The sequence below is a fragment of the Eptesicus fuscus genome, chromosome 15, assembly GCF_027574615.1.
Source record: "Eptesicus fuscus isolate TK198812 chromosome 15, DD_ASM_mEF_20220401, whole genome shotgun sequence".
NCBI lineage: Eukaryota > Metazoa > Chordata > Mammalia > Chiroptera > Vespertilionidae > Eptesicus > Eptesicus fuscus.
The window spans coordinates 39,381,071-39,401,791 of record NC_072487.1 but is presented as its reverse complement, the minus strand read 5'-3'; the positions used below and the strand labels follow the sequence as shown (position 1 = coordinate 39,401,791).

The following is a 20,721-nucleotide window of genomic DNA, read 5'->3' as shown; positions in this document are numbered from 1 at the left end:
AACAACCAGGCGCTTCACCAGGGTCCCTCTATTAATGTGACTCCGTGTTTTCAGATTAATGTCACTGTGTTCCAATGAGTATCTTTCTCTCCAGGTCATAACAATCGATGCCTGTTTTCAAGGTGACCAATCAAATTCAGAACCAGGAGAAAGTAACATCTCCAAAGAAGAGGCGTGCAACAGGAACTGGCTGACAGTGTCCAAGTTTAGTCAGTTGAGTATGTAACTGTCTGCCCTCTTGGATCCCCAAACCTCTGGTAGAGTCTCCTCAAGCTGTGATCTATAGACCACGGGTGGCCCTTGATGTTCTTTCAAGTGGAGATGAGGGAATGAAAGAGTGGTAACACCCTTTTGGGGAAAAAGGCTCTTTTCTGTTTTTAATTGTTACGAAAGGAACAAAATTTCTATGTGTTTAATGAACCTAGAAAAGAAAAATTAGGATTTGAATAGTTGTTTTATTCAGTGTTCATTTAGTCTGATTTATGGGGAGGGGTTGTCTAATTTTATAGTCTTAACCTTTTGCACTCGGATGTCGAGTGTGACTCCACACGGTTAGCATCGAGATTAAAATTACTCTTTGAATGTATCAATAATTTGAAATATAAAACAATCCAAATAAATAAGTTTGTATGAAAAGAAACTCCAGTTTTTTATTCTACTGCCGCGCTTTGTAAAATCTGGGGTATTTAAAAAATTAAATCCCGAGTAGAATAAAGGAATCGAGAAAAAAGCAAGCGAGTGCAAAGGGTTAAGGCTCATGTGACATTGATTTGGACACTTACACAGAGCTCAGTGGATTGAGTTGTACTTGGTTATTTACAACTGCCCACAAATAATGTTCATTCCATGGGCAAGGATCCCTTAAGTTTAATAAGCGTGTTGTGTGTGAGGATAGAAGATGGTCAGCCAGCTAGGAATGAAGACTATGATCCAGGCATACAATGTGAAATAAACCTAGATAGGTAAGATGAGGACAGACTATGAACAGAATTGAGAGCAGTGATCAGAACTTTGAACTTCTTGCATTAGATAACAAGAGAATTTACTAATTTTTAAATAGAAGGGACTATGTAAGAACTCATGAAGATTTAAAATTATTTGAAATATACCAAACTTAAGGTATAAATAGACATTGTATTTGAAATCTATGTTATTATGCTTCTTTAAGCTTGCTTTTATAGTTGACTAGAGGCCCGGTGCACGAATTCAGGCTGGTCAGGGGGTGGGGCCTCGGGCAGCTGGCAGGCTGGCCCTGCCCCCTGGTCGAACTCCCGGTTGAGCTCCCGGTTGAGGGGACAATTTGCATATTAGCCTTTTATTATACAGGGTGGTTTTTAACCAAGGGGTAGTGGCCAGGGATGCTGCTAAACATCCTACAATGGGCAGCCCCACCCCTAACAAGTAATTATCTGGCCCAAAATGTCAATGTCAAAGTTGAGAAACTCTGATTTATATTTTAAAAAATACTCAATTGTCTGTTAAATCACTGTGAATCAAGAGGGCTCTAAGTGGAAAGAGACATTAGAAATTAAATTATTCAGAACAACCTCAATTTACAGACATGGCTTGAGAGCTTAATTATCTTGCCTTAAATCACACAGTTTACTAGAGCCCATAATTTTGAATAAATCAAATCTCATACCTAAATATATGATTCTAGGACTAACTATAAATGTATTCATTTTATTTATTAATGTATATTTAGTATCTATTACATATTTTAATCAGTTATCTGATATTTAGGTTATTATATATCATCCTTATTTAAGTTCTTTTTTAAATTGAAATATAATCCTATATAATAAAGAGGTAATATGCAAATTGACCATCATGCCCTCACACAAGATGGCCGCCCCCATGTGATCACAAGGTGGCCGCCACAAGATGGCCAGCAGGGGAGGACAGTTGTGGGCAATCAGGCCAGCAGGGGAGGGCAGTTAGGGGCTACCAGGCTGGCAGGGGAGAGCATTTAGGGGCGACCAGGCCAGAAGGGGAGGGCAGTTGGGGGCGACCAGGCCTGCAGAGGAGGGCATTTGGAGGCGACCAGGTCGGCAGGGGAGGGCAGTTGGGGGATCTGGCCTAAACCAGCAGTCAAACATCCCCCGAGGGGTCCCAGATTGGGGAGGGTGCAGACTGGGCTGAGGGACACCCCTTCCCCCCAGCGCATGAATTTTGTGCACCGGGCCTCTAGTTGACATATAACATTGTATTAGTTTTAGGTATACAACATAGTGATTTGAAGCATATCGTGAGTTGAGAATCTTCATTTTTTGGAACCTGCCCAAATTGAGTTAATTTAAAAATAATTTAAAAATAAATAAGTGAGGGTAAGGAGGTGCTCTGTCAGTTAGCTCTCTTTAAATAAAAGTTCTGAGGAAATTAACAATGAAAAGGAAAAGTATACTTTTTAGCTTTTCCTATAGGTATTTTATTTTAATTGTAATACTCTGTTACAATTGCAACCATAATTATAATTTTACTAGAGGCCCGGTGCACGAAATTCGTGCACGGAGGGAGGTTGTCCCTTAGCCCAGCCTGTACCCTGTCCAATATGGGACCCCTCAAGGGATGTCCAACTGCCCGTTTAGGCCCGATCCCTGGGGCAGTCGGACATCCCTCTCACAATCCAGGACTGCTGGCTCACAACTGTTTGCCTGCCTGCCTTCCTGATTGCCCCTAACCGCTTCTGCCTGCCAGCCTGATCACCCCCTAACCACTCTGCTGCCAGCCTGTTTGCCCCCAACTTCCCTCCTCTGCCAGCCTGGTCACCCCTAACTGCCCTCTCCTGCAGGGTTGATCACCTCCAACTGCCCTCCCTTGCAGGCTTGGTCCCTCTCAACTGCCCTCCCTTGCAGGCCGGGTTCCTCCCAACTGCCCTCTCCTGCTGGCCATCTTGTGGTGGCCATCTTGTGTCCACATGGGGGCAGGATCTTTGACCACATGGGGGCAGCTATATTGTGTGTTGCAGTGATGATCAATCTGCATATTACTCTTTTATTAGATAGGATAGAGGCCTGGTACAGGGGTGGGGGCCAGCTGGTTTGCCCTGAAGGGTGTCCCTGATCAGGTGGGGGTTCCCTTGGGGTGTGGGGCGGCCTGAGTGAGGGGCCTGTGGTGGTTTGCAGGTTGGCCACGCCCCCTGGCAACGCAAGCAAAGGCCCTGGTATCTGGAATTTATTTTCCTTCTACAATTGAAACTTTGTAGCCTGGAGCAGAGCCAAGCCTGGGGCTCCGTCCGAGGCCCGAAGCCATTTGTGTTGGGGTTATAATTGAAACTTTGTTGCCTTAAGCGGGTGGGCCTGGCCAGGGTGTGTGGAAAGCTTTGCTTCCCCTGTTGCCGGCGGCAACCCTGGCCTGCTCTCTCAAGCTCCATTCTGCCGCCATTTGTTTGAATTTGTTTACCTTCTATAATTGAAACTTTGTAGCTTGAGTGGAGGCTTAGGCCTGCAACAGCTGGCAGAAAGCTTGGCTTCCTCTGTTAGCTAGGAACCCTTGCTCTCTGTGGCTGTAGCCATCTTGGTTTGGGTTAATTTTCATACTCGCTCTGATTGGGTGGTGGGCGTGGCTTGTGGGCGTGGCTTGTGGGTGTGTCGGAGGTATGGGTAATTTGCATATTTGTCTATTATTAGATTAGATATTTTGACAAATATATATGAAATTTTGTGATTTTTCTAATAGATTTTCTGTATGTCTTATGTACTTCTTTCAGCACAAAATCATTAGAAAAAAAAATACAACTATTATTTCCTATGTTTAGTCAGGGACTCTTAATAAGTATTATGCTCAGATTTAATCCAACTGCTATATGCCATTGACTCTGTAGGTATCAGGTATAACTACTACTACTACTAATTCTCATCATCTTTTTAAAGAAAAGTCTAAAAATTAAATCCATTTGCTGGCATTTTTTTCTTTTTTTTTTTTTACGTAGCCCACTATGATGCTTGATACAGTTGTTAAGGAAGGATTCCCAACAATTTAGAACTAAAATTTCACATATTTAAAATAAAGCATGGATGGTAGGGTGCAGGGGAAAGCGAGTGTAAAGAATATACAGAAGGCATGTTTTATAGGACAGGTTATGGATAATTTAAGTTTTTGACTTAATAGACAAGTATAAATGTTATAAATGTCAAGGTAACTATTGAAGAATAGAAATAGGATATATTGCTTTCAACCACTTGAGAAAAATAAGGACAAAAGAATCTTTCTAAAACTTGTTCAAAAGGGAAAAAAGCTGTATTCACATTTAGATGAATACACTCTGTTCAGATCTTTCTATTTGAAAGCAACACATTTTCATGTATTCTCTAATTTTTTTTCTTCTTTTTAACAAGGTCTAGAACCTAACATATACCAGAAAACAAAAACTAAAGGAATGGAGCGGCATGCTGTACAAGTCAGTGATTATCTAAAGCAGTCTCCAGAGGTAAAACCTCTCCCGTGATACTTTGTAAGAAAACATTCATGTACACAACATAACTCCTTGACTGTGTGTCTGTTTTATCTTTATGTCCCTTTATTGGCTTCTGTGTATTACACTGAAATCTTTGCTTTGAATATTTGCTCAGTTTTTTCTCCCGCCCCCACATTTTATGCTTTGCTTGTTCTTCTTTATGTAATTTGCCTATTCACCCAATAATTTATCCTGTGTATTTTTGGCATGAAAGAGAAAGAACTTAGGAATTTTTCAAACTCTTTTCAATACACTTTTACCAGGTACATCTAGAATCAACATATAGAAGCTACTGGGAGACAAAGTTCAGCCCAATTCGAGGAAGAATTTTTAGCAAGTGGAGCTTTCCAAGGATGGAATGGTTTATTTCTGGAAGTCCTAGCTTCCTCACTCCGTGTGGTTAGTCAGACAGGCTGAGGCAAACCTCTGCAGATGTGCTGGAGGGGATTTGGGCATTGCAGGGTAAAGGGCCCTCAGTGTTTCTGCAACACTGAGGCTCTCCTCATTTGTGGTCTGTTTTCTTTACCATCCACAAACACGTGCCTGCTTTACTTCCCATGTGGGAAGTATGATCTAGTTAGCTAAACCAAGAAATCTAATTTTGGTTTGGTTTGCATATTATCTCTAATGTGGGAACTATGTACACATTACCTGTATGAATGTATACTAACAGCTGAGATGTTCTTAAAGGAATGTAACCTGTGAAAGGTTTTATTTTTAAATATATTTTTATTGATTTCAGAGAGGAAGGGAGAGGGAGAGAGAGAGATAGAAACATCAATGATGAGAGAGAATCATTGGTTGGCTGCCTCCTGCATGCCCCACACTGGGGATCGAGCCTGCAACCTAGGCATGTGCCTTGACCAGGAATCCAACCATGACCTCCTGGTTCATAGGTAGATGCTCAACCACTGAGCCATGGCCAGGCTGTGAAAGGTTTTGATAGTAAAAGGTTTTGATAGGTAATTGGAGGCAGGGATCTGCCTGCCCTGTCCAATCCTGGTTCTGCCACTTCCTAGGTTTCAAAGCTATATACATCTGTTAACCTCTGAGCTTCAGGAGCTGAATCTCTAAAATGGGGCTAATGAGATTATTGATAGTGGATGACAAAAATAACACTAATGGAAATGCCTAGAGTAATGACTGGAGTGTCCTAAATTTCAAGAAATAATAGTTGAATCAGAATAGGAAAAAGAATGAGATAATTTCAGGGTAAGGTTATTCTAAATAATCAACTGAAACAAAAGTCTACTGATGATAGGACATAATGATGTAATGATTGATGTTTCCTGTCAATGTTGACCTTCATTTCTTCTTGATTTTATATGTTCGCTCTCATTTCTCTTTTCTTTTTTAAAAAATAATATTAGTTTCTTTTAAAATATATTTTTATTGATTTCAGAGAGGAAAGGAGAGGGGGAGAGAGATAGAAATATCAATGATGAGAGAGAATCATTGGTCGGCTAACTCCTGCTCGCCCCTGACTGGCGATCGAGCTTGCAACCCTGGCATGTGTCCTGATAGGGAATCGAACTGTGACCACATGGTTCATAGATTGACATTCAACCACTGACCCCACACCAGCTGTGCTTCACTCTCATTTCTGTAAAAACCTTTATATATTACATTTTCTCTTGGCTGTCACCATAAAAGTAATTTCATTCTGTTGAAGTCCATCAGCAGATTGAGTTACTCAGATTTTGTGCTAACATTATGCATCTTTCTAGCCGAGGTCTAGTATGTTAAGTAAAAGAGAAATAATGAGCTATAGGAAGGGGGGAGGACTATACTTTTCAAGCAGTGTGTTTTGCAAGCATGTTCCTGGAAGCGTGGGGTAAGAAAATGTTGGGTGAACATATAATAACCTTTCCCTTCTGCTCAGGATCTGAGTAAAAACTCTTTGTGGAATTCCTGGAGCACCAACCTCAATAGGAACTCCCTGTGAGTATTTCTAAATGTCTGTCTTTAGCATCTTTGGCTTCTGTTTTTATTTTTAACCGTATTGGGAACACAGGCTTAATTTGGTCAGAAAAGGAGAAAAATAGTGTTTGTCCAATGACAGTATTTTTCTTTTGATAGCAACAAATGAAAATGATTTATTCTCCATGTTTTCCCATTTCTGGCAACAAGGTCTCATCTCAGTGCCTCTTAAGATGATAATGTAGCACCTGGTACTACAGCAAATTAACCATTTGTCTTTTTCATGTCAAAAAGCACACATGGAATAATGAGTACCACATCTTTTCTGATAGGTAAGATTGTGGGATTTACATTAAAGAGTAGAAATGAAGCTGTCTTGCCTAAAGAAAAAGACTGAGACTAAAGAACTGATTATGTGTTTTTTTTCTTTAGTTTTAAAAATAATTCTTGTTTAAACATTTTTTTCTTTTTTGCTTATGAGGTTGATCTTTTTTAATATTTGGCTTCTCATTAAAATCTTAAGTGTTTGTCAAGGTAGCAAATTTGAGAAATACAGAGAGAGGAAGAAAGATCGGGGGGCCGGGGGCGGGGGGGGGGGGGGGAGGTGATAGACACCTGGTTGTTGACTTGAGAATCCTGGAATTTTATTTAGTCAGAGAAATAAAATTTTAAAATGAAACGAGCAAAGATTATTCTATTTTATTTGTAGTATTTTCTGGACTTTTCCAGATATATCATCAAAGTCACTATCCATACAGCCATAGAAGCAGAATTCAAAACCATCTATTCTACACAGGGCCAGCTGCTACCAAGCAGGTGGAATGTGACTTTCAGGGAGTAGCCAGCTCCATCAGAGATTACCTTTTCTGCTGGAGCTCCTATCAAGGTCTTTGTGCAAGCCTGCCTCCAGACGTAAAGCGCACGTGACTTTCTTCTCCCAGAGGTTCAATAGTTTGTGCACATGCAGAGTAGTGGGTTATTGCAGCATGAAATTAAACAATAATTGTAATTGTACTTTTCCCCCCAAGGACTTTACATACTGGAGATATTCTTTAAATGCATTTACTCAGACTTGCCCATGGCCACTTGTGCACTTGAGCAGGGCAAGTAACAATTTAAAGCTAATTTCAGCCTGTGAACATTTAGGGGCCGCGTGGGCTAATGAAACTGATTTGTAGGTTTGTCTGGAGATATTCACAGACTCATTTGTAGGCATCTGCTTTGCATAGTTCAGGGACCTTTTAGTTCAATTGATCCAGAACAACACAAACACAGTTAATCTTATATATGTTGTGTGATCATAGCTAATTAAAACCAAAAACCAACAACTGCTTTTCAGTTAGCTTAGGTCCTACATAGTAGATGAATTACATGAATATTTGAACTATTTCTCTGTTGATAATGATAGGAGTCAAAGGTAACTGTACTTTTCTGTCAATGAAATATATACACATATACATCCTATATAATAAAAGCCTAATATGCTAAGTGTCCAGTTGTCTGGTTGGCCATTCAACCAATCAAAGCATAATATGCTAATGATATGCTAAGGATGCTCAACTGATCGCTATGATGTGCACTGACCACCAGGGGGCAGACAGTAAACCAGTCGACCAGTCGCTATGATGTGCATTGACCATCAGGGGGCAGACAGTTGACCGGTCAACCAGTTGCTATGACGTGCATGACCACCAGGGGGCAGACTAGCTTGCTGCTGAGGTCCAGCTGATCGGGACTGAACGAGATGGGCTGAACATGCCCTGGAGCCCTCTGTGGTCCCTCCTCAGCTGGCCAACCTCCAGCATCCCTCCCCAGGCCTAATTGTGCACTGGTGGGGTACCTTGGCCTGGCCTGTGCCCTTTCACAACCCGGAACCCCTCGGGGGATGTTAGAGAGCCAGTTTCGGCCCGACGGCAGAACGACTGGTTGCTATGACATGCACTGACCACCAGGGGACACTCAATGCAGGAGCTGCCCCCTGGTGGTCAGTACCCTTCCACAGTGGGAGTGCTGCTCAGCCAGAAGCTGGGCTCACAGCTGGCGATCACAGCAGCGGTGGCGGGAGCCTCTTCTGTCTCCGCAGCAGTGCTAAGGATGTCCGACTGACAACTTAGTAGGCCATCAGTCGGAAATCCCCAGAGGGCTCCCAGACTGTGAGAGGGCGCAGGCCGGGCTGAGGGACCCCCCCCTGAGTGCACGAATTTCGTGCATCAGGCCTCTAGTACATATATATGTATAGACTATATTGTTACTGTTTCACATCTCCTTCCTTTGATCACTGAAAAATGTAAAGCATTGTCTAAACAACTTTTAATTTTTCAACAGGTTGAGAAGTTCAAATGGAGTTGGCAGTAAGTTTTTGTATTTAAATATTTTATTTTTTTGTCTTATCAATGATGAGATTTACTCTTCTTTTGAGATTTTTGTAGTTCTTGAAATTCTATCTATGACTTGCCTAATATGCAAAGTAGAAAGTTCAGCATAAAAGTAGAAAGTTGAATGTCTTTCTCCAGGTACATCAGGACTGATGTCTAGTTTTGAATCACCTGTTTTTAACTGTGATTTTCCAGTTTTCTCTGTGAGTGAGGGTAAAACCACGGAGCTCATTTAGACTGCTCAACCACTGTTACTTTTTTACGTGTTACTCATTAAGAGCTATTCATAAGATTTTATGTGGATACCTTTCCTACATGTTTTCAGTAGGACTCTTACCCAACTGGCTAAGTAGGGCTGTCATGTGAGAAAACTCCCTGGTAAAGCCACTCTCAGTAGCTAACTTTAAACGTCACCACACTGTATGAGCTCTTTTCCATATTCTTGACCCCTTGATGCAGATTGGGTCTCTTTCTCTTCTATGGTCTGTTTCACTCTACTTATTGGGTTTTCACTGCCCCTTTACAGTCGATTCCTTCTCCTCTGCCTACAAACAAATTTAAGCCATTTTCTATACAAAAGAAGAAAATAATCATGTCCTTGATTTTACATAGCTTTCAAGCTGCCACTCCTTTTCCTCCTCTCCAGATGGGTTGAAACAGTATTAACATTTGCTCATCAGCCCATGGCGTCTGTCTCCACCACGCTACTGCTGTCCAGTGCTAACTGCTAAGCCACATGACCTCTTTTTAGTCCTCATCAAAACAGTGGCATTTATGTGGACCGTTTTATCCATCTCCTAAGTTTCCTTGAGGCTACTCTTCCCTGGCTGTTCTTACATTTCTTCGTTTTCTTTGTTGACTGACTTTTGGTCTCTCTGATAGCCTCCTCTTCCTTCACCAAAGCTGGAAACCTCAGCGTTTGCTGTGCCCTTCCACACCACTGCTCTTAGCTTTCAGCTGTCTTCTAACTCTGTTACCTCCACCTCCATCTGTAGAAGCTGTCTGTTTTGCTCTACCCCACTGCTCCTGCCTTCAAGCCTCCAACGTTTATTTTCCTAAATAAAAAGCATGTACTTCATTTTGCCCTTGATATTGTGTTAGTATCGTGGTTGTTTTCTCTCCCTTTAAACTTGCCCACATTCCGACTGGAAATACCTTTCTGAGCCATAAATCATCGCTTCTATGCTTTCCTTTACCTCCTACAGGATAGGCTGCAAATTGCATAGTCTTCCTTGTGATCTTGACAGCCTGGTTCCAGTCCCAGTTTCCAGGCTCATGTTCATGAGCCCTTTCATTCAGTATTTCTGCCATGGGGAATATGACCACCCACCTATTAACACCTCCACATGGTATCTAGAAGGCGCTGCAAACAAAATGCTCCACCTATCTTCTCCTCCATCTGAGGAAATAGTAACTCCATCCATCTGGTTGCTGAGGCCAAAGTGTTGTCATCCTACTTATCTCCCATTTTCTCACATCTCCGTGTCTAACCCATCAATAAGTCCTTCAAAGAATCTGATCACTTTGCTACCTCCACACAGCACTCTTCATCTCTTCCCTGGTTTACAGGATGGCCTCCAAACTACGGCTCTCTGGTCTGTTTCCAGAGAGCAGCCAGAATAACCCTTCTAACCTGCAAGTCAAGTTGAGTCACTCTTTTGTTGAAATAGTGTTTCATCTCACTCTGTAAAAGCAAAATCCAGTCTACAAGGGCCTATTGATCTGCTCCTCCTCTTCCAATGCTCCAGCCTCATTTCCTCTCAGCATAGTCCACTGGGGCCACACTTCTCTTCCTTAACACAGCAAGCATGGCCCTGCCTCGGGGCGTTTGCACTTGCTGTTACCTCTGCCTCGAATGCTTTACATTTATCCATATGATTCTCCCCCTCTCTTTCTTTAGGCCTTTGTTCAAATTTCACCTTATCAAAGAGGTCTAGCCTAGCCACCTTGTGTAAAATAGTAAACTCCCTATCCCCCATACTTCCTAAACCTTTAACTTGATATACACTGAGTGGCCAGATTATTATGATTTCTGAACGCATAATAATCTGGCCACTCAGTGTATATCCTATATAATAAAAGGCTAATATGCAAATTGTCCCCTCAACCAGGAGTTCGACCAGCAGGCAGGCCGGCCAACTGCCCATGTCCCCTCCCCGTGGCCAGGCTGGCCGGACCCCACCCATGCACAAATTCATGCACCGGGCCTCTAATCTATCTATCTATCTATCTATCTATCTATCTATCTATCTATCTATCTACACACACACACACACACACACACACACACACACACACACACACTGAGTGGCCAGATTATTATGCGTTCAGAGATCATAATAATCTGGCCACTCAGTGTATATGTAATACACTATATAGATTATATATTTAGTTTATTTTCTACTTCCCTTTACTAGAATGTAGCCAAAGTCTTCATCTGTGTTCATTAATATAATTCCTCTTGAGCATAGACCAGTGTTTGGTACATAGTAGGTGTTCAAAAAATATGTACTGAGTCAAGATATCATAGCTCCTTCAGAGGTAAAGCCAGGATTGAAACTCAGCTTTATCACACTTAGATGCCCATACTCTTTAAAGTATTTCATATTATTTGTCTGTGAAGTTTCCATAAGCTTCTGTAGACACCTCTATTATATAACTTAGCAAACTGTATTGTGATTATGTTTCACATGTCTTTCTCTCCCACTATTTCATATTTGCTTTTCTCTAGGGTGAAAGACACATCTTATTCACATTTCTCACACCTAGCATTACATACGGTGGGAGCTAAATACTATTATTATTATTATTATTATTATTATTATTACATGAGATTGGAAAGGAAGAGTCTTTTCTGCTGATTCTACTTTTTACCAAGCACCCCCAAAGGAAGGGATTTTTGTTCCTTTCCTTCTCCAGCAACAAGGAGCCGGAGAGATCTATGAAATTGGGCTCATTATGCTGCATACTCTACTAGGTATAAAGCAGTTATCACCATGAGACTGAAGTTCTCCACTTTAATTTTGATTTTATGAAATGGCAAAACTGTTGCAAAGGATTTCTCTGGAGGCTTGTAATTTAGGACTTGAGCACATAATAGAGACCAGTTAAACTTGCAGGAGGTGTTCCCAACACACAGTCCTTCTGTAACCAAACAGATCCCTGGTGTCATATTCTCCACCCACTCCTTTGTTTCTGCTTATACCTCATAATGTGTTTTCATCATTTTGTTGTCATTTTAGGTCATGGAAGTAGTCTGCTAATAACTTGATATTAATAATGTCTTTATATGGGCACTGCATCTTGGTAGGGAGCTCAGAGAATTGTGCTTCTGGGATGTCGTGAAGTGTGATGGGCAGCTGAGTGCCTTCTGCAACCCAGAGGTATAATTGGTTCAGAGGAAATAGATCTTTGAGGCTAATATTACCTGTCTTTCTTCAATTCCCTATATAAATATGTTTGGAGATATTGCATTGATGATTGGAAGCTGTCAGGATACCATGCACAATAATGTGGTTAAAGGGTCTTAGGCAATCTTTTTCGAATACTGAGAAGCCATTCTGATTAACTTGTTCAATAATAACTTTGAAGGCAATATATTCAGGAGCATGTATTTATCTCCAGCCAAGTAATTAAAATGCCAATCTTCTCTATGATTTCAGAAATCTCAGCCTCCTTAAAAAGCCCTCAAGAGCCTCACCATCATTATTCAGGTAGGATGCACATGCACAGCCACATGTCAACTGAGCTAAACATCTGTGATTCTGCATTTGTACACAGAAGTGTTGACAAATTTGTAGCATCAATATGGTTCCCAACTCAAAGAGTTGTTCGCTCTGATGAGAACATTTAGATTTCTTACCTTGCCATTGACTTGGGAAAACAAGATTTAAGAGAATTTGGATTTTTAAAAAATTTTTGAAAAAAAAAAATTTTTGTATTGGCAAGCTTATATTGTGAAGGGGAAAGATGACCTTGAGAATGACAAATTCCTTATAAGCTCAAAGCCAGCCCAGAGGCAGAGCTCTCCAAATTTTGGATTAGGAAAGAGACAGGCCTGAGACTAGCTCTTTGAGGGAGGGTTTTGTACCTTCACTGGGCCCTCAGTGAACGTAACCGCTGAATGAATGCCAACGCTGCAGAGTAAGTTCAACAGAGACACCTTACAAGGCTGTTATTAAGTAAGGGGTCAAGGCTCTTGACTCTCTTAAGCAACATAACTTCACAGTGCTTCAGTTGTCTTTCTTTCAAAGTGGGAATCATTGTACTTGACCTTCCTGGGGAAAAAAATCTGCCAATGGGCTAGTTGAGAATTAAGAGGGAAACACTAAAAATGCAAAGCAGTGTTAACAATCAACAGGACTCGTGCCATTGGGTGGTCTTTTGGGCATCATTGCTTGCAGCACTCGGTGAGATAATAATGGGCCAGCTTTTTACACAGTCTAAAGCTTGGTACATGAATGAGAGTGTAATGGTGTGATAATTACCATTATTATTATGATGTCAAGGCCTTATGTTTGGGGTCCAGTACTAGACTGCCTTTTCCCGAATTCCCCTACTTGGTGAAGAGTGCTTTGATGGATTCCAGACTCCACATTCCAGGCCTTATAACTGGGTCTTTCAGCTCAGCTGTAGACCATCATTTTGGCTAGTTGTCAACTTAAGAAAGTCTCTGGTGAGGAATACTGTACTGGTAACTCCTATTGACTCTGATCTGTTAGGATACGGCTCTTAACAGGAAAATGCAGATCACTTGCTTCTAATTAAAATTGGTCTCTCCAGCTCTCTCTGGGAAAAGAAGGTGAACTGTGCAAAGCCAACAGTAGATGTCCCCACAGTCCACTGTGCATTAGATTTGCTCCGGAAAAGAAAAAGCAGGGATTGAAGACCGCAGATTAGAATACGCTTTAAAAGGAAGTTTCATATATGTCTGAACTAGTATGTGATTTGGTGTTCAGGAGAGTCGAGGTGATAGCCCTACCACAGACCATGTTATATAATATCCTATCATTTGTTCCTAAGATGGGGATATCCTGTTTAAGGCATACTTGAAGTACTATATAATATTTTTGATAAAGGTAAATATTAGGGGTCTTGGAAATGAAATACTTTGGCATTATATGAATATATTGATGCGTGGAGGCTTGCTGTGGATTCAGCCCACCGATGCATACTAAAAACAGTTACTCTGTCTTTGTTTGCAGCCATTGAAAGGAACAATTTAATGAGGCTTTCTCAGACTATACCATTTACACCCATCCAACTGTTTGGTGAGTGCATTTCTACCTTCTTGAGGCTATGCCAAGGGCAGAGGCATAATACACGAGGAAATCAAAGGGGAAACCACTTGCATCACTTTAGTTGAAAAGTTTGTTTTGCCAGTGGTTGTAGTTTAGTGAGATTAATTTTCTAAAATGGAAACTCTTGTTAACCACTGGCTGGCACCTAGGATCAATGTCTAATACCATGGGGATGGGACCTCTAATGAGCAGCAGTTGGGAAAACAGCAGCAGTGCTGCACCTGGCACTCACTGATTTAAGGCTGGAAGCAAGTGGGGAAGAAAAGAGCCAACGAACCATGTGTAATAAACAGGGAAGAAAGCGATACATGTCAATACAGTGAAAGCTGACAGGCATCTGAAGAGAAACGCTTTGTATATTGTTTTTTACTTGTTTTATTTTGTGGAGACTAATTGCTCTTAGGTCAGAGAGCAAACATCATTTTTAAAGGCTGGAGGAGTAAAGAAAAACAAGCTCACGTTAGCCAAGGCTACCAGAGTTTCTCTGTCCGGCCAATCGACAATACAGCAAGGGTCCCCACGCTGTCCTGGACGCTGATTCTCCCCACAGTCCCCACGCGGGGAGAGGTCAGGTGGCTTCTGATGGTGGATACAGAGGCCTTCTCCTTCCCCTTGGCTCCACGGCTGGCTTTGCAATCCAGTGACTCTGTTCTAAATCATCTCAATATTTAGAACTCCAGAGAAATATTCAAGTGGCATTTATCTGGGCACTAAGGATAAATAATTGAAAATACGTTACTAAGCATTTACTAGACATGTTTTTTAGTTAGCAGTTTAGTGCAAGAATGAACAAATAGATTCCTTTCTTGGTAAACTAGTTACAGTGTTCACACACACACACACACACACACACACACACACAGCCATTTGTGGCAGAGGTGAAAGGAGAAAATGGAACACAGGCTGGGCAGAAGTTGTGTATAGGATATATTACTTCTGTTATGAAGCATTAAATACTGCAGTTAGATGGGCTCTAGACTGCGTAAGACTGGTTACCTGTTCAACAGCCTGAAAGTGGAAGCTATATAGCAGTTAAAGAGCATTTTGTGTCTAAATTTTTTTAAGTGGGATTGAGTTGTATCTGAGGTTCTAGCTTACATTAGACAGATGAACATAGTTAATCTTTATAACCCAAAGAGATGAACGCTACATTCACTCCCATTTTACTGATAAAGGAAGTAAGGCTTCAAGTAACAAAGGTAGGAGGGAGTGTCTCTGGGGTATGGATTCCAGACTCCACATTCCAGGCCTTATAACTGTGTCTTTCAGCTCAGCTGTAGACCATCATTTTGGCTAGTTTGGTATGACCTTGACTCCGTCTAACTCAGCTGGGTTAGACTCTGCATTCTCAACAGGGGTGATATCATCCCCTAGAGCGCAAAAACATCCTTTTCTTTTTATGTATAAAGCACAGATACACAGTATATCTTTGGTATTAAAATGTCATGGGAGGGGCAATTAGAAAAAAATGTTTATAAGGGAGATAATGAAAAACATGGGGTTAAACTATCTCTTTAGAAGTATTTGTCTTAACTACTTTGATTTTGTCCAGCTATATATAGTCTATAATAAGAACAACTTAATTCTTGTGTATCATCTGATGCTTTGTCCCTTCTCCCCCTCTCCCTCTTTATTGGACAATAAATAACATAACAACATGGCCAAATCCATGTCTTTATTTTCTAGCAGTTCCTGTATAGGTGAAATTCTCATTCTCCTCTGATCATTTGGGAAACCGAACTGATTCTGAATTGATCTTTAGGATGTCCTTCATATCACAGGCCTGAGATCTCACTGAATGCCTCACCTACACTTCTCTTTGCAGCCGGGGAAGAAGTAACTGTCTACAGGCTGGAGGAGAGTTCCCCTTTAAATCTCGATAAAAGCATGTCCTCCTGGTCCAAACGCGGGAGGACTGCAATGATCCAGGTGTTGTCCCGAGAGGAGATGGACGGCGGCCTCCGCAAAGCCATGAGAGTCATCAGCACTTGGTCTGAGGATGACGTTCTCAAGCCGGGACAGGTTTTCATTGTGAAGTCCTTCCTTCCTGAGGTTGTGCAGACATGGCACAAAATCTTCCAGGAGAGCACTGTACTGCATCTCTGCCTCAGGGTAAGTTAGACACCCAGAGCCCAGAAGGAATGGCCAAAGAAAGAAGACCTGGCTACACTTCAAAGGCTGTTATCTTCAACCCAAAGGATAGCCTAGTTTGTTTTGTTTTTTAATATATTTTTATTGATTTCAGAGAGGGAAGGAAGGGGGGAAAGAGAGATAGAAACATCAATGTTGACAGAGAATCATTGATTGGCTGCCTTCTGCACACCCCCTACTGGGGATGGAGCCTGCAACCTGGGCATGTGCCCTGACCAGGAATTGAACTATGACCTCCTGGTTCATAGGTTGACACTCAACCACTGGACCACACCAACCAGGCGGCCTATTCTTTCTTGGAGGTGGTGGTATTTTGTTAATTTTGTTTTATAGAGCTTTTGCTTTTGGAGTGGGGAGTGATAGGAGTTGAATACGGCTGAAAATTACACTTGCTGGGCCTCTAGTAATTCTGTGATCATTAGTGATAGTAAACCAATATTTTGATTAATGCTCTTTATTTTGTAGGAAATTCAACAACAAAGAGCTGCTCAAAAACTAATCTATACCTTCAACCAAGTGAAACCACAAACCATTCCCTATACACCAAGGTGAGGAAATAATTGGCACCCCGGCCCTTCATGTTAAGTAGGAATTTCTATCAATTCTTCTCAGCCTCTTCTGAGAAATATAAGGCCCACAGAGAAGTTCTCCAAGGCTTCATTGTTGAGCTCTTCTTTCCAGAGTTCTGGAGACTGGTAAAAGAGAACTAGCCATCCCAGGGATACAGAAATCACTGAACTCATGTGAGTGGAGGTGAGAAGTTCACGCAGAGGCCAGGATTGACCTCTCTGTGTGAAACAGGCAGATCCCGGGTGTAGTTACTAATGTTCAGGAACATTATGGCATAAAAAAAAATTCTGTTTTAAGCATAGTTTCTTTCACTAACATCTTATAGAAATTAAAAACTTTTAAAGAATGAACCGTTATTATGTTCACTTGAGTGTCTCCATACACTTGCATTCATTTAGCAAGACAGATCGTAATTCAGTGCTGAGGACTTATAGCCAAGTTTTATTGCTTAATTTACAAGGAATATTATAGCACATGGTAGGGAAAGTTGAGTTTAGTACTCATATAGGAGTTGGGACATTTCCTGAAAGAAAGGGAGGTGGGAAAACCCCTCAATCATTGCATTCCATAGAAAGGCAAGGGCGTGTGCACTGAGGCTGCACCAGACCAGAGTTAGGGGACCTCTCCTGCTGCTGACTGTTCAGTAATGTAAGTCACACCTTTGCTGCCTCCTCGTAGGTTCCTAGAAGTTTTCTTAATCTACTGCTATTCCGCCAACCAGTGGTTCACCATTGAGAAGTATATGATGGGGGAGTTCCAGAAGTACAACAACAACAATGGCGATGAAATTGCCCCCAGCAACACCTTGGAGGAGCTGATGTTGGCTTTCTCTCACTGGACCTATGAGTATACGCGGGGAGAACTGCTGGTTTTAGATTTGCAAGGTGATTGATAGCCTAGAACTTCATATAACAAGCATGAGGCCAAGTTCAGGAAACACTGACTAGGGATTGCTTTCTCCGTGTCATGGTTACCTACATTTGACCTCAGCTCTTTCTTTACTCAAAGCCATGGTGAAGATCTTTCAATGGAGATACTCCATGGCATTCCTTTTTTTTTTTTTTTTTTAACTTGAAAACGGAAAGATGATTATTTTTTTCTGATTTTATTTATTATTTGTGAAACTGTTCTAAGTGGCAATAACCAGACAGGTGTCCTAAGAGATCTTGCAAGAACTGGGATGGGTAATGAATGGAGTTGTTCTATTTAGTTTTGAAGGGAGGTGGGGCCATTTATTTCAGACATTGCACAATGATGACCATGAGCACTTAATATGTTGTTTCCCACCGAGATCTAGGGAAAAATATAGGCAGATAATTAGATGCCTAACATAAACAGCTAAAACTTTGATCTAAAGGGAGATTGACTTATGCACCAAATTTTCTAGGTTTATGGCTTTATCTTGGACTTACATTCACAAGAACACTTAAGTATGCATTTATACACATAGGAAAGTTTAATTTCCCTGCATTTTTCATGATTTTGATCTCATTGCTTTAGCAATTTATAATTTAGCTTGCTCTCTTTGCTGTGTGCCTTGATATGACAGTTCACAAAAGTACAGACTCAGTCTGAGAAGGCGTAAGGCACTCTTATTGAATGGAAAGAAGCCTTTGATCAGCGCATCTCCCCACTATCAACACCTCACACGTGACCTATAATCCTGCAGCATGAAACAGAGAGTCTCGGGCAGGCTTTCCTTGCAGGGACAGGACGAAATATGAATTAAGGTCAAAGTTTAGTCCCTTGGCTCACTGGGGCTTTGGTTTTAAATAAGGGATTTAGACCAGGAACGTTCATAGAAGTTATCTCATTTAATCCCAGAAGCAGCACCTCAAGGTAGATATTATGGGGAATTTAAGCACAGAAAGTTTAAATAACTTGCCCGAGGTTGCACAGCTACTTAATGGTGGAGCCAGGATGCAGACTTAAGCTGTTTTGACCATCTCTTCTATCCTTAATCGTGCTATGGTTCATTTAAGCAGGTTGGGCGTTTTTCTTGTTCTCTCACTTTCCCACCTGTTCAGTCCTGGGATTCTGTGCTGAAAGCCAGGCTTGGAGACGGGACAGTTGAAATGGGCAACCCTGGGCATTGTGAGCAATGTCTAGTAAGACTGCAAAGCCATTTTGATTAAAATTGTGCCATGTGCTCAAGGGTGTGTATCTACTTTTTAAACTATATAAGTTCTTCTGTCCTTTCAGATCTATGCTTTTCACAGGTTATATTTCTAACCCTCAAACACAATATTTTAGGAAGCAGTATAAACAAAGTTAAAACAGTCAAGATGATTCATCTTTTAAACCAGCAAGTCCATGATCCATGTAAGCCCAGCATGCTCATCCCCAAGGCATCTGCTTTGGTAGCTCATGTTTGGGAGAGGTTGATGTTTTTCATCTGCACTTAAGTGTCTGTGCTTTGAGTTTTGGGTGGAGTTTTTAAAAGAAAAAAAGAAAAGAAAGAAACAAACAAAAAACAACCAAAGAAAAACTTTAAGGAATTAATGATGACTCTTTAGTGTGTTTTGTATTCCACTTGAATAGGCTTTTGTTTAATGATGTTTATGTTTGGGGATTTTTATGTCTCTTAGTAATCCACAGTGACATTAAACAGAACAAATGTCTCATTGGTCGTGTTGGGGGGAGAAGGGAATTAACTTTATTCTTTTACTGGGCAATTATGTGAATTGCAGAAACAGGCCACTCCAAATAAACTATGTCAAAACACTGACCTTCAAAGAAGGGAAGAGAGGACATCGTAGATTGAATGTGAAGAAATTGAGATACTTACTGGAGAGTTTTGGTCAATTGGTTCGGCCTGAACTTATGGAAGAACACAAATCCTAAAACAGTAATTATAAGCAGTTATAATACCTGTACTACTAGCTAACATTTACTAAGTACTTATTTTGTTCTAATGGAAAGGAAAAATGGGAAGAGCATAATATTTTCTTAAACTGTCATAATGGTTTTGGGTTTCGTTGGGTTGATGAGTATTTCCAGTCATTGGAGAGATGATGTGCATCATCTGGGCGGTGGGGACGGGAGATGGAGAGGCCGATGGCAGCAGTTAGGAGGAGCTTGGAGTCACCGCAGTGCTAGCATCTGACACCTGGCTTTCCCACAAGCCAGCTGCATGACTAGAGGGGGACCTCTTTGAGTCCCAACTTCCTTCATTTAATTGAAGGAAATAATATGCACTTAACTCATAGGATTGTTAAGGGGTTGAAATGAGACAAGTTCCTGACACACAGTAAGCCCTCTGTAAGTATTGTTGTTGTGTTAGTATTGATCTGTGTGTGCTCTTTAAAATGGAAGTGAATCTTCAGTTGTGAATAGTCTGCCCTTAGCGATGTGATCCCAGTGGTACTGCAGAGAGACCTAGCCGTGAGTTTGACATGCTTACGAAGCCCTGGTCAGCTTGCTGTGCCTTCCTATGATTGCTTTGAGGGAAAGAAGGAATGAGGAACAACTATGGCAGTTTATTCCCCCCTTCCCCCTACTTCCTTCCAAGGGATGACCAATCATTAACCCAGGAGCTGCCGCACCAGACCAGGAAGCTGAATTCTAAGGAGAGGCTTGATCGATTTCCAGTCATGTAATTATACTGTAGTCGGCTCTTCTCTTTCCATTTAAAAATCCTACATGTGAGGGCCTGAATCATCATCATTACACTTGAAATCCAACTTTTCTTTCCCTGCAATGGGAATGAAATACAATTGCATTTCAAATTATAGTTGTCCGGAACATTTTTTAAAAAACTCATTGTATTTTTCAAAGAACTTTTGGAGATACTAGATTTTTTTTCTTTTAATTGAACAAAGCAGTTTCTGGAATAAGTCCACATTAGCATCAACATCATCATGATGAAATTCCGCTGCTACAAAGACGGTAACTTCTTTCCACAGATATAGAGGTTCGCTGATGTATCCCAAGGTGGTTGGCATCAGAA

At 41.2% G+C, this 20,721-nt stretch overlaps 1 protein-coding gene across 1 annotated transcript in view; it reads left to right on the top strand.

Moving 5' to 3' along the window:
• The window catches only part of TRPM6 (transient receptor potential cation channel subfamily M member 6), a 110,289-nt gene that overhangs the window by 76,965 nt on the left and 12,603 nt on the right, over positions 1-20,721 (top strand). The window contains exons 29-37 of the mRNA XM_054726988.1: positions 95-218; positions 4,338-4,429; positions 6,339-6,397; positions 8,702-8,727; positions 12,414-12,464; positions 13,956-14,021; positions 15,877-16,163; positions 16,668-16,750; positions 17,451-17,656. Of these exons, the coding sequence (XP_054582963.1) occupies positions 95-218; positions 4,338-4,429; positions 6,339-6,397; positions 8,702-8,727; positions 12,414-12,464; positions 13,956-14,021; positions 15,877-16,163; positions 16,668-16,750; positions 17,451-17,656 (994 nt within the window). The remainder of the gene's footprint in view (positions 1-94; positions 219-4,337; positions 4,430-6,338; positions 6,398-8,701; positions 8,728-12,413; positions 12,465-13,955; positions 14,022-15,876; positions 16,164-16,667; positions 16,751-17,450; positions 17,657-20,721) is intronic.